Genomic DNA, 13,374 nt, shown 5'->3' on the forward strand with positions numbered 1-13,374 from the left:
TAAGATTTTATTTCCAGGTTGAAGAAGTCTTTTTTTTTGTACAGATGGTAAACTCTTACATTGCCTACGTTTTAAAGAACATTAATATCCCAACAACATGAAGACTTTCCGACAACTTTGTTGATGAAGAAGCCAAGATCACTTGGCGAGCATTGTGCCAACCTCAGTAATAAGTGTGCCTTTAAAGACCAGTACACAGTCTCAGGTCACCAAAAAGGAAACAGAATCCACTTTCAAAAAACTAATTTTAATCAAAACAAAAAAGAAAAAAAAAAAAAAAAGAAATTGTTGATCATTAACAAGTTTATAAAACAGTGATTTAGTTACATAAATAAATTGATATCAGTGTATCAAATCTTAATTACTTTCAACTTCATGAGCATGTTTACATGGGGTGATGAAGTACAACCTTTTTATCTAGTATAATAAATAAAATGAAGAGCATGAAAGTTTTTTTTTTCCTAAACAAAAATACTTACAAACATACCTAAAGCATGTTCTCTAATGAAGGGAACCAGAGACACTAGACAACTTTTGCACCAAAAACAAAACAAAAAAAATTCAAATAAAAAACGGATTCAGAAAGCACAAGGATACGGAACCATTCGGCTAAAATTAAAGACACGATATTGGAACCAATAAATTGTATTTTTTTAAGTTTTTTTTTAGTTTTTTTAATTATAATGAACAAGTTTGGTAGTTAGATCTCCAGTTTGGTTATTTTAAAGCATTAAGACAAGGCAAGATAGAAGGCTGTTTTTGTCTGAATAAATCTAGAGGCCCAAAAAATAAAAAATAATCTGAACACGTTTGAACAGTCATACCTACACAACTTTCTGTCCTGCACAAAGTCAAAATACCTATGCAGACACGTGTATAATAATGGTGCACAACAGGTTAGCTTATTGTTAGCTCGCTGCCAAGACGTCATGGATGAACATCTATTTTTGAATGCATTTGTGTGTTGAAGTGTCTCTTGGAAGATCTCTCTGCGCCCTAAATCCCTTTTTGTGGCAGATTCTACGACGGATGCTAAGGCTCGCGGCTCTGGCTATATCGTTCTTTGTAAATCAACCGACCAGGCGCATAGTAAGGTAAAATATTCCTAGGAATTTATAAATCCAGAGTAAAAAAATAAAATAAAAAATAAACCTAAAAGAAGAAGAAAAATAAAAAAGTGTATTTTCCAACCAGAATCAGCCCAGCCATGCAGTGAATCAAGGTGGCTCTGCATAGATGCCCAGCATGTAATGATCACCACCGAAGCCAACACTGAAGCGAGGCCCATGTCTCACTTGGATATGTTTTCCTCCCGTGTTTAGTCTGTTTCAAACCAAGCTACTGCAGCTTCAAGTATTTTGCATTACATAGAATATTCTTTATAAATTAGTTAATGTTATACTTTGTTTTCAATATTCAGACATATACTATAATATATATATACAGTACAATAAATGCTCTCATTCTTTTTATCGTGATAATCCCTGAGAATGTATGTTGACAGTCGCTAAGTTTCCACATGCTTGTGGTGCCATGCTTTTAGATGAACTGCGTTGCAAAGTCAGCCTTAATTTAATATTTCGTTTTTTTTCTCGTATTTTCTCATATCTACTAGTATTGTTGTATTTTTGGGGATTCTGTGGTTAAGTATGTTGAAATGTAAGAATGATAGAGGAGTAAAGCTGGATCCATTCGAGGTACTTGTCACGGGACGAAGGGTTTAAGGATTTTTTTTTTTATGTTTGGTATTTTTTTTTTTCTTCAAGATTTTCTGTCTCTCTTAAAGCCGTTTGCGTTTTTCTTTGAGGCTGCGAACGAATACAGAAACAGGAGAGCTATGTGGGCTTTTGCCACTCGACAACATATACTCAGTGTAAACCAAACCTTAAACCTCTCATACACACAGATAATTGAAATAAAAAATATTTTAAAATGGAAAAAAAAAAAAAAAAGAATATAAAAAAAAACAAACTTTCACAACATGACAATTTAGTTTTGCAAACTCAGTTTACCTATACACATAATACCGGTGTGGCTCTTTTTTTGTGTAATTTTGACAATTTTTTTTTCTTAAGTTAAAAAGGATAAAAATGCAGGCTCAAGTAAAAACAAACCTTCTCTCTCCCCCCCCCCCACCCCCACCCCATTCACTCGTGGTCAACCAAAGCGCTCACGGACCAGCATCATCAGTTTCTTTTTTCCTTTGTAGATTTGTTTTAGGTTGTCAATGAACTGTGTAAACTGAATGTGTCCGTCGTGAGCCATTAAGAAGGTCTCTCGGGCCTTGCTAAGAAACTCTATAAATTCACTGTAGTGTCGAGGACTGATGTGTGTGAGCCGCGAATGTGTTGTGTTTATATAGGCCCCAATCGTGGCATCCAAGAGCTGTCTCAAAGGGGATTTGTCCAGTGACATAAGCTTGCCAGAGTTCCTCCGTCCATGAAGTCCCACCATCCCAGGGGTGGTCAAAGTGCACCTGCGCAAAATGTCTGAAAGTACTGTTGCACATTTGACACTTGTGACCACAAGAGGTATTATCGCCGCTAACTCGTTTTTCCCAAGAGAGTGGCTGAGCGCACATGCCCACAAAACGTCATTAATGGCAGGGTGTGTATCCTGGTTGTAACTCAGGTTAAGATGCGTCATGGCCAAGGTCGCCAGTTTGTACGCCCTCATGGGGTAACCACGGTGTTCCATGTACCGTGCTATCGTAAAAAGCTGGGTGTAGCTCATGCCAGTCGCAGCAGCATCCAGGACAATTTGGTATGCAGTCTCAAAAGCTATGTGATCCTTTTCACATAAGGTAAGTGCTGACAGGGCACAGTTTTGAGGGTCCTTCATAGCACACTGGAGCGCAAGCGTCCTAGCACTGCCGGCCAGCTTTTCCTGTTGATGGCAGTCCAGATGCAAACGGACAATGGTGCTGTTAGACATCACTGTGGTGGCAACGATGCTGGTGGCCTCCGTTGGCGTGAAGAGGGTGAACCAGCTCTGCATGATGCTGTCGAGTGCATAAACACCTGTATACAAAAGACAAAGGGGGAAGAGAATGAAGAAATGTCTTCTCATTTATATTTAAGGCTGGGTTCACACGGGCGAGATTTCTGTGCGGATGCAATTCGTGAGGCGAACGCATTGCACCCGCACTGAATCCGGACCCATTCATTTCTAAGGGGCAGAGCACATGAGCGGTGATTTTAACGCATCACTTGTGCGTTGCGTGAAAATCGCAGCATGTTCTATATTGTGCGTTTTTCAGGCAACGCAGGCCCCATAGAAGTGAATGGGGCTGCGTGAAAATCGCAAGCAAGTGCGGATGCGGCACGATTTTCACGCATGGTTGTTAAGATGAAAGTGTATTCACTGTATTATTTTCCCTTATAACATGGTTTATAAGGGCAAATAGCATTCTTTAATACAGAATGCTTAGTAGAAGGTCAATTGAGGGTTAAAAAAAATAAAATATTAACTCACCTCTAATTGATTGTGTAGCTGCCGTTCTGTCAGTCAAAGGACCTGTGGTGACATCACTGTGCTCATCACATGATGCATCACCATGGTTATGGACCATGTGATGAGCTTAGTGACATCACCACAGGTCATTTGACAGGTCCTGAAAAAAGAACAGGAGACCGGCAGCTCCGGTGGGGAGTTAATTTATTATTTATTTTTTTAACCCTCAATTGACCTTCTACTAAGCATTCTGTATTAAGGAATGCTATTATTTTCCCTTATAACCATGTTATAAAGGGAAAATAATAAAATTTACCGAATACTGAACCCAAACCTGAACTCCAGGTTCGGGTCTGGTTACCAAACATGCCCATTTTTCTCACATGCGTGTAAAACGCATTAAAACGCTTTGCACTCTCGGAGAAAAAAAAATAAAATCGTGCATGTTCCCACAACACACCCGCATTTTTTCCCGCGACGCCCATGTGAACACAGCCTAATAGTATTAACTTTTTAAACTTAATTTTAACATTTATGATAAAACAGCCTAATCATTTTACCCAGGATAGAATGAATCCACTACAAAAAGGAACGCCAAGTTCCGATCTTATATCTCCCATAAAAATGTGGATAAGCAGCAAATACAAAGGTCTTTTCTCAAAGTGATTGTCTGGGTGTTTAATATTGATGACCTATCCTCAGGAAAGGTAGTCCATACCCTATGCCAATCAGCTGTTTGAGGAGGCCAGGGCACTCGGGTGAACTCTATGGCCTTTGTATAGTGGCTGTGCTTCTGTATTGAATGAGACTGAGCTGCACCTTGGCCTTGTGACGGATAAACTTTGTCATTGGCCTAGGAAAAGGCCGTGGCTCCTTCAGACAGCTGATCAGCAGTGGTGTGTCGGGAGTCAGACCCCCCACAGATCAGATATTGATTACCTACCCTGAGGCTAGGTCATCAATTTTAAACACCCGAACACCACCTTTAAAGATCACAAATCAGCCGCTTGCGTCAGATTTCAAATTCTTTTCTAAACCATCCCCCCCACCCCCAAATCTTTATCCTAATTAACCATGACCAAAATGTTGACCAGATGCACTACAACAGCAATATCAGATTGGTTGAGATCCGATTACCGTCAACCCTGCCAATCAGCTGTGTAAAAAGGTCTGCTGCACTCAAAAAGGCCTGTGGCCTCCTCCTATCACACGAAGCACAGGGCTGTGCATTGTATAGCGGCCGTGCTTGGTATTGGAGCTCAGGCCCATTCACTTGAATGGAACCGAGAAGCATATAGGCTAGTGAGGTCATTGGTCATATGGCCTAAGGGAAAGGCTGCAGTGATCAACTGAGCGCTGCAGCATTTTCAAACAGCTGACGGTAGGGGTGCTGGGGTCGGACTCCCCACTGATCTTATAATGACTTATTCTGAGGAGAAGTCATCAATATTTTACTCCTGGAAAACCCCTTTAAGCCTTATTACTTTGATGTCCACATTTTTTTTTTCATACTGCAACGGCAGAAAGAAAAAACATGTACAGATATAGTAGGGTGAAATCGGTCATCCTCATATGTGATTTTTCTATAGAGCCGAGACGAATCTCCTAAGGAGACCAATGATATTACAAACCCATAGGAGCCGCATACAGGTACTTACCTACTTCAGTTGCACATGTTACCAGCCATCGGACCATTTCCCGCCGCCGCCAATTTAAAGTGGATAACGTCATACGCATTACCTAAAAAAAAAAATACAAGATTAATTAAGATTGGAGGCCAGTGTATATTTCTCAGCATTGAGAAAAGCCATTTTCAAACATTCAGGAATTCTAAAATGTATCAAATAGTTGGTCCTGCACCTAATATCCATAGCTACAATGAGTATCTGGATTACACAGAACACACCGATTTCAATGGGAACTGCACAATCCTTTATTTTACCCATGGTGGTCCTAGATTTTCCAACTGATCAGAGCTGACCGCTAAAAGGTTCCAGCTGCTGGACAACCAGTGGCCAAACTATACAGCCCCTTTAAGAGATTTTATTTTAATACTGGTGCAATTTGGTATACATGTCAAATATGGGATTACTAGCACTCCTAGCCCTGCAACCATCAGAATTAGGGCCGTTCCGTTTTTTGCGGCCTGTGTGTGGAACCATTCACTTCAATGGGGCTACAAAAAAAAATAAAAAATAATATAAGTGCATTTCATGTCCGTTCCACAAAAAAAAATTAAGCATGTCCTATTATTGTCCGCATTATCAGACAAGGATAGGACTGTTCTATTAGGGGCCAGCCGTTATCAGTGTCTTGCGGACCCACAATTTGCGGACCACAAAACATCTAATGGTCACAAGCATGAGCCCTCAAAGGACATGAAGATGAGAGAGACAGTAAAAATGGCAGTCCATCTCCTCTGATGAGCCTTACTAATAAAGCTCTTAGATATCCATCCGTAATTAACCGATTAGCATACCAACAATGGAAGGTGGCAAAATATAGCGCAGGCCTCAATTACAGCGACGTATTTCCTAGGCAAGCTGAAAATTACCCTAATCACTGCCAGGACCCACATTGAGATGCTGGTTTCTACCACAAATGATGGATCTTGGGACTTGATCGCTCCCATTCACTTTTTCGCAGCACTGTTAAAAAGCTGATGCACGGCTCTGTCTGTACATACTGGGTGTACCAGGGGAAATGAGTTTTGCTTTGCAGTTTATACAAAATGCCTATTTTGAATGTTTGCCATTAACCACTCGGGAATATAGAAATTGATTTCACACGCTGTTTGGCACGGCTATTAGAGGGCCCATAGATAACCATTATGAGGAATCAATATCAAGCTTAACCTATACATCACCCCTCTGCTCAATGCTGCCGTGTTTTATACTGAAGTGCAGATTACAAAATATTGAGCAAACTATACGAGAGAACAGCCTCAAGATTGCAGTTTTCTTGCTGTAGACAAAGAGCGAAAATTTACTTCATTTTATGGGAATTACAGCACAATCATTCAGCATCATTTTACTGCATGTATAGAAATAACCTTATTACTGTGCAACCATCAATGCACTGCTTTACTACTACATACTAACTAGCTATATCCGTGCACAATCATTTCCAAGGCAGTCGGGGGGGAAAAAAAAATAAATCTGGTAGTTGTCGCTGGAAATGCCCGACGTGCCCTCAAGGACACCCCCCTGAGCTCAACTGAGCTCTTAGCATCCATCGGCACAGCAATATTTTTCGGCACATTGTAGTCACCGGGACAGCAAGTGATGCTGGATGGCAAAGATTCTCAGTGTCTTCTGCAGCCTTCGCTGCTTCTCACTGAAATCCATACTCCGATGGCAGGATCGGTACAATTTCTCTCTCCAGCTCATTTAAGATAAAGCATTATCAGTTTCATAAGAATTTAGCTTAAATGAGCGTTTATGAGCTGTAAGGAATACCGCACTATCCTCAGAGCAGCTCTCTGGTGGATTTCAGTGAGGAGCAGAAAGAACAGCCTGCAGAGAAGTGAAAACTGCTGGCAATATTTAATAAAGACCCGTTGGAAAATCCCTAAACGTGTTTGAGACTTTAGAACTGATGACTAGATATAAGTGAAGTGTCTTCGGATGGTGAATCCGAAGTCCTGTCGCTAAAACAATTCGTTATAAAACTGTACAGAGATTATTCTCTGTACAGTATTAGAATGTATGGGCTCCGATAAGCTGAAGTTATTCACGTAGCCGCTCGAGACTTCGTTGAATATCTTCGATAATTGATTTACAATGAAAAACTTTGGAACCAAAATTGGCTTCGGTTCCAAGGTACCACTCCGAACTGAAGCAGAGTTCTGTTCCAAGTTTTGAAGTGGTTTTTCACTGTAATAATCAATTACCGGAATTATTCGATGAAGTCTCGCGCAACTTTGTGAATAACTTACTTGGGCTCATCGGAGCCCATACATTCTAATACCGTACAGGGACAAATCTCCGTACAGTGTTAATGATATTTTTTTTTGCGAATCGGCTTTGGATTTAGCATCCAAAGTCGCTTCGATCACCTCTACTGATGACCTATTCTCAGGATAGGGCATCAGCATCTGATGCGTGGGGGTCTGACACCCAGGACCCCCGGCAATCAGCTGTTTGAGAAGGCAGTAGCGCTCGCTGTTGCGCCTCGGCCTTCTCTCAGCTTTTCCTAGGCCAATGATGACACGTTTATCGGTCACGTGGCCTAGGCGTAGCTCAGCATTGTAGAAGTGAATGGGTCCGAGTGTGATACTATGTACGGCGCTGTGCTTGGTAACCATGGAGAAGGCTGCGGCGCTCACAGCTGATCTGCAGGGATCCAAGGTCTAGGATTCTCACCGATCAGATACCGATTAACTATCATCAGGATAGGTCGTCAGTGCTGAAGTTTTGAAATGTAGGAATGGTCCCAAATTGGTCTAAATTCTCCCAGGTATAAGGGAATCTGCATTAGTTCCCCCTGGCGAAATTACACTGTTTCAAGAATGCGTGATTTACATCATCGCAACACGTAGTTTATATTCTAAACCAGTTGACAGTTCAGTTTTTTTTTTGGACATGCTCAAGTCTGTTCTTCATGAGATACGCTGCCACATGGGGTGTCTGGCAGCGGCTTCCTCCCCTCTCCCCACTGATAACAGCTAGTTCAACGTGTATTTTTTTGAAATGTTCAAAAATGTCTGAAATCTCAGTGAGGTAAAGGCAGTTTTTTAACACGTGGCTGCTGAACGGTAATGCTTGGTAGAACTATTCAAGAATTTCACCAACCTGAAGGCCCAGCTCCAAGGATACTTTCAGCAGCGTTATATCTGGTAAGCTGTCCATTAACGTTGCTATTTTAAATGCATCTTGTGCTAGTTTAAATATGTGCGATGAGGAGTGAATATTTTTCTGGATGGATTCTAACACTGTTTCCAGTCTCCTAACATCACCTGCAGGTGGAAGAAGAGAAAAAGGACAGTTTTATCAGCATCTAGGTCCACATGAAATTACTTATTCCAGAAACATTGAGAATCAGTGAAGAAAAACCCTGTTCTGAAACTGTATGGCCTTGTAGAGTCGAATAAAAAAATAAAATAAATTCTGTGTAGATTGAAGAGCTGCTTTAGTTGTTTCCAAGACATGTAGAACTCGCGTCACCTTACTGGACAACGAGCAGGAGGTAGAGCAATTTTGGGGCAAACTGAGACCACATGTGAATTTTTGCAGTAAAAAACAAAAATAAAAAAAATCTATGGAAGGGAGAAAAACCACAGTGCAACATTTATTTGGTTTTAGAAAAGAAAGTGAAGCTCTGACAACCAATCTATTTAGATAAATGAGGCCCATAATTGGTAAATAGAGGGGTGGGCTATGCTTGTGCCTATACTGGCAGTGTGTCCTCCCAGCCATCTGAATGCATTCACATGAAATATGCCTGCTGCACACCATGGCACATTTATACACAAAATACTTCTCAGGTAGCCGAGCAGGCCCCATAGCGACCCAACTCCACCATGATATCCAGAAGCGTATGCATTTACAATAGGCGTACTGTTGGCTTCACCAGGAAGCACCATTCTTCTACTTCCTTATGAAAGAACACTAGTTTTGTTGATCTCACAAAGAGCTGGCGCAGAAGAGTTTGCTCTTGACGTACCTTTGGCTGCGGTCAGCATCGTAGATGCCAGCTCACACTGTTGTGACTCAATATGACTCAGGGTGAACCAACGGGGATAACGGTTAGGAACAACTGAGGCGATGTGGTGCGGCCGGGACATGTCTCCGGTGGGAGCCGTGGATTCCAACACAAGCAACCTGTATAGGAAAGAAAAACAATATTGGATCAATAATTAAACCAGGCCTCGGTAGTCGCTTGACTCGTTTTTCATGTGCACACAGGAATGTACTCAACGCCACATTAAACAAACTCATTTACAGGGAACGTGTCAAGAACTTCAGTTCTAGATAGGCATCCAAAAGAAGAGTGAAACAGGTCTCCATCAAACCCATTAATACGGCATTCAGTTGTCAGAAAATCCTGCTAATTAGGTGTGCAACAGTTTGTCCCCACAACCCCACTCCGAGGCAACGCTGATGACCTCTTTTTGGAGAGCATAGGGAGCAGTGTTTGGGCTCATAGAAAGTCTATTAGTCTGAACACAGGACCCTCCGCTCTCTGGGTCGGAACTTCTGCCCTTTCCCTCTAGTGATCGTGGGGCCTCAGCACAAGGACCCTGACCGATCAAAGCGTCTGACATGTCACACTCACTATGACAGTTTTTTCTGAAATGACAGGTAGCCTTTAAATGGGTTATCCAACATGTAAAACATGCTCCCCAATGCCCGGGCACCTCATATAGATTATACTTACCCCACTGCCCGGCACCCACATAGCTCCTGCTCCCCCGCATGGCCGCCGTGCAGATCAAAACATCTGGCGACAGGGGTGGGGTTGGTTGATTCGGGGGCCAGCCAGCAACAGGGACGAGCCTCCCTAGCATCAACCGCGATGCTAGGGAGGCTCATCCCCGAAGCCAGCTTTTGGCTAGCATCAATGCACACCACCCGTTGCCGGATGTATTGATCCGCGCAATGGAGATGCAGCGGCCACTGAGCGGGGAGCTACGTGGGTGGCAGCTTTTTTTTACATTGGATTACCCCCTTTATCTTCAGAACTTACTAGCTTTTCTCTGAACTCCCATAGAAGTGAATGGAACATTGCTGAGAGCTGTAGTTTCACAACAGCCAGAGCGCCAGAAGATGCGGACACCTGTGCAGCCAGCGCTTTAGTGCTTGAATTATGGCTGCAATGTCCAGACCCTGAACCCAGATTCTCACAAAACCCTGTGGTGACCCAAGTTTGACTCCCTTAATGTGGTTGCAAGGATGCAACTCTAAAATACATAACCTAATTAACAGGAGGATTAAAAGGGGTTAAAGCCAGGAACCCAGAACAGAGTCACACTTACCTCATTGCTCGCAGTGCAATCTTGTATGCCAGTTCAGCATCGTGAGGTAGGAGGGAGGTGAAAAGATACTTGGCAAATGTGTGCATTGGAATACTCTCTCGATGGATGATTTCACCCAAACCACTGTACGGCCCAGCTGTGCCAAGAAAGCATACATTACGTCAGTGCGCTCACATAGCGCTGCATAATAACACAGCCACAAAATACTAGGTCACATCTGCTGCAGCTCGGCTCACATCAAGAACCCTGCAAGAGGTGCCTTCATTTCCTAACAGAAAACCACTTATTCGCTTACTGATGACGATTGCGCTGGAAACGTCACAAATGCCCCATTTACTAGACCAGTTAGTGGAATATAAAGCCATAGGTATATAGAAATTCTGGGGGTCAGGCCGGGAGCTGTGCCGAGTACTTGCAGCGTGACAAACGATCATCTGCAAGGGGCCTTAAGGTGATTTACGTACATAAGACAAAGACGACCATCTCACAAATATTTGTCAATGGAGAGAAGCCGACATGATGGGAAGTGAACTTCCTCAGTAGGTCCCCATATACACATTAAATTGGTGGAATCTGCCACTTTAAACCTAATGTGTATTAGGCAGATGCAACAAAAAGACACTGCCTGGGCCATTACCATACAGAATGGCAGAGGGTGATGTCTGAATTAGAGAGGAGTGAATTTCAGGCTATGAAATTAATTTGCGCTTCGTTTGGTGGTAAAAGCAGAATTGCGTTATGGATTCCGTTACCACGGACCATAACGCAATTCTATGACTGAATGCCTTTAGAGGCATTCCGTCATAATAGAAATCTATGGCCTGCATAACAGATCCATCCCGTTTCCGTTAAGCAGGGGAGTCCTCTCGGGATGGATCCGTTTTGCAGCCCATAGACTTCTATTATGACTGAATGAGTAACGGAATGCCTCAAAGCATTCCGTCATAGAATTGCGGTATGGTCTTTGGTAACGGAATCCAAAACGCAATTCGGCTTTTACCACCAAACGCAGCGTGAACAAAATTTCTAAATATGAAATGCGCTCATCTCTAGTCTGAATACATCCCATCCACCCCCTTTGCAATGACTGCTGTGAAAATATTGTGGTCAAATAATGTTTTAGATCTCCGCTCCTCACCTTCTAACAGGAAGACTGCTTGTTTTCTGAAGATCTTCACCAGCGTATCATCCAGCTCGATCTCTTGCAGTTTAGCGATGAGTTGCTCTTCGTTGCGGCAGACCTTCTCCTGTGCATACAAGCCATCTGGCATTATTCGCTGCTGCCCCAGTCCTATCAGTGCTACCTCCACCGCCAGTGTTAGGTAAGACTCGCCTTCTTCAAGGAACTTGTGGGGAGACAGGTGTTGGTATTCCAGAGATTTACAATGCCCAAAGCCATCTGTGGTATTAAAAACAAACATTGGCACTGAGCAAGATATTTGCAGGATCAAACTGCTTCAATGTGACCGAAGGACCATACCCCCCACCCCCTCATTTATTCACCAGCATCCAGCTTTGGTGGGCCTTGGAGTGCCACATATACCTCATTTGTGTTACTGAAGCTCCTGGATGCAGATTGAGTACATTACTCTGCATAGATAATGGCTACACAAAGGAGAGGCTAGCCTTCATGTATTAGATTATGGCACACGGCCAAAAGATTTAGATTTTGACATTTAGTTCTAGGAAGAAATAATAAATGTCATTTTGTAGTGACGCCGCGCCATATACGACAAAGGCCCCACAAGTCCTTGTGACAAAGCCCAATAATACCTACTTAGAAGTTAATAAAACCTGCGGCTGGAATGCCATCAATCATTCAATACCAGCAGTGGGTATCCAGGAGTCACTTATTGAAATGCTGGCATGGCGTACCCCGAGCGCTGAGCAATGACATTCATTTATGTCAGAATTATTTCATCAGCCTGGAATCCACTTATAAAACATTAACCATTTTATCAAATCTCTCCTCTGCTGAAAGATAACAACTTACTGGTTGAGGTTAGTAATAGGGCGGGGGGGGGGGGGGGGGGATGGGGAGCGAGTGATAGAGGGCAGTGTCCAGGTGATAAATTGCTATAGCCACATCCATTTGTATGGGCACATCATGGTGGCCGTGCCACCACAGTAATTTACCATAAAGTCCTGCAGTTTGAGACCATACATGGCTTCCATTCAATGCAGACTTCAATTGGCAAAAGATATGCAAAGTAGATCATAGCAGGCTCCGGCAATAAAAATAACCCACTCCCTAAATGGTCACTTTATGCAAAGTTGTATAACCAAACAAAACTTTGCAATATATCTCAGAGAAATGACTAGTTCTTCTGTTATCAGCCATTTTCCTCTCTCCCCCCTCCCTGCTTGCTAAATGCTTTTCTCTTTGAAAATTCTCTTGAAGCTATCCAGGACAGAGAAGCTCACCGAAGGATCTGATCACAATTCAGTACAAGTCTATGGAAAGGAACTGAGCGACAGGAGAGACACTGTATAGACAGTTTTCCTCATCCCAGGTGTTTTAGTCACATCCTTAGAGATCAGTACTTCTGTCATGTCCTCCATGATCCTGGGGCTGCTTCTAAGTGTGAGAAGGTTTGGAACCAGAAATTCTCCACCCACCGGGAGCTAGTCTACACCCACCAGATCTGGGAGAAATGCAAACTAAAGATACAGCATACAGTTGAGAAAACAGCTAAGAATGGTAGAAATAGCCATGTACACACAATTTGCTATTCATTTATGCAAAGTTTGTTGAAAGGTCAGGTGTGGTTTAATAGGGTTGTAAAGGATTTAAAAAAATGATGACTGTTTACTCCAAAACCCATGCCAAGCCTGTTCACAGGTTAATGTGCGATATTCTAGCTCAACTTGATAATTGAGATAAATACCCATGGACAGGTGTGGCAAGGGTACTGGGAAGAAAATAAGAAAAAGAAAAATAAGCC

At 42.6% G+C, this 13,374-nt stretch overlaps 1 protein-coding gene across 1 annotated transcript in view; it reads right to left on the minus strand.

The window, feature by feature from the left end:
* Positions 1-226: 226 nt before the first annotated feature.
* Positions 227-13,374, minus strand: part of ZSWIM6 (zinc finger SWIM-type containing 6) — a 100,905-nt gene continuing 87,757 nt past the window's right edge. The window contains exons 9-14 of the mRNA XM_044276165.1: positions 11,568-11,828; positions 10,430-10,565; positions 9,118-9,275; positions 8,247-8,410; positions 5,112-5,193; positions 227-3,020 (exon numbers count right to left, since the gene is read on the minus strand). Coding sequence (XP_044132100.1) covers positions 2,158-3,020; positions 5,112-5,193; positions 8,247-8,410; positions 9,118-9,275; positions 10,430-10,565; positions 11,568-11,828 — 1,664 coding nt within the window. The 3' untranslated portion in view covers positions 227-2,157. The remainder of the gene's footprint in view (positions 3,021-5,111; positions 5,194-8,246; positions 8,411-9,117; positions 9,276-10,429; positions 10,566-11,567; positions 11,829-13,374) is intronic.

Source organism: Bufo gargarizans, chromosome 1 (genome assembly GCF_014858855.1).
Source record: "Bufo gargarizans isolate SCDJY-AF-19 chromosome 1, ASM1485885v1, whole genome shotgun sequence".
Taxonomy (NCBI): domain Eukaryota; kingdom Metazoa; phylum Chordata; class Amphibia; order Anura; family Bufonidae; genus Bufo; species Bufo gargarizans.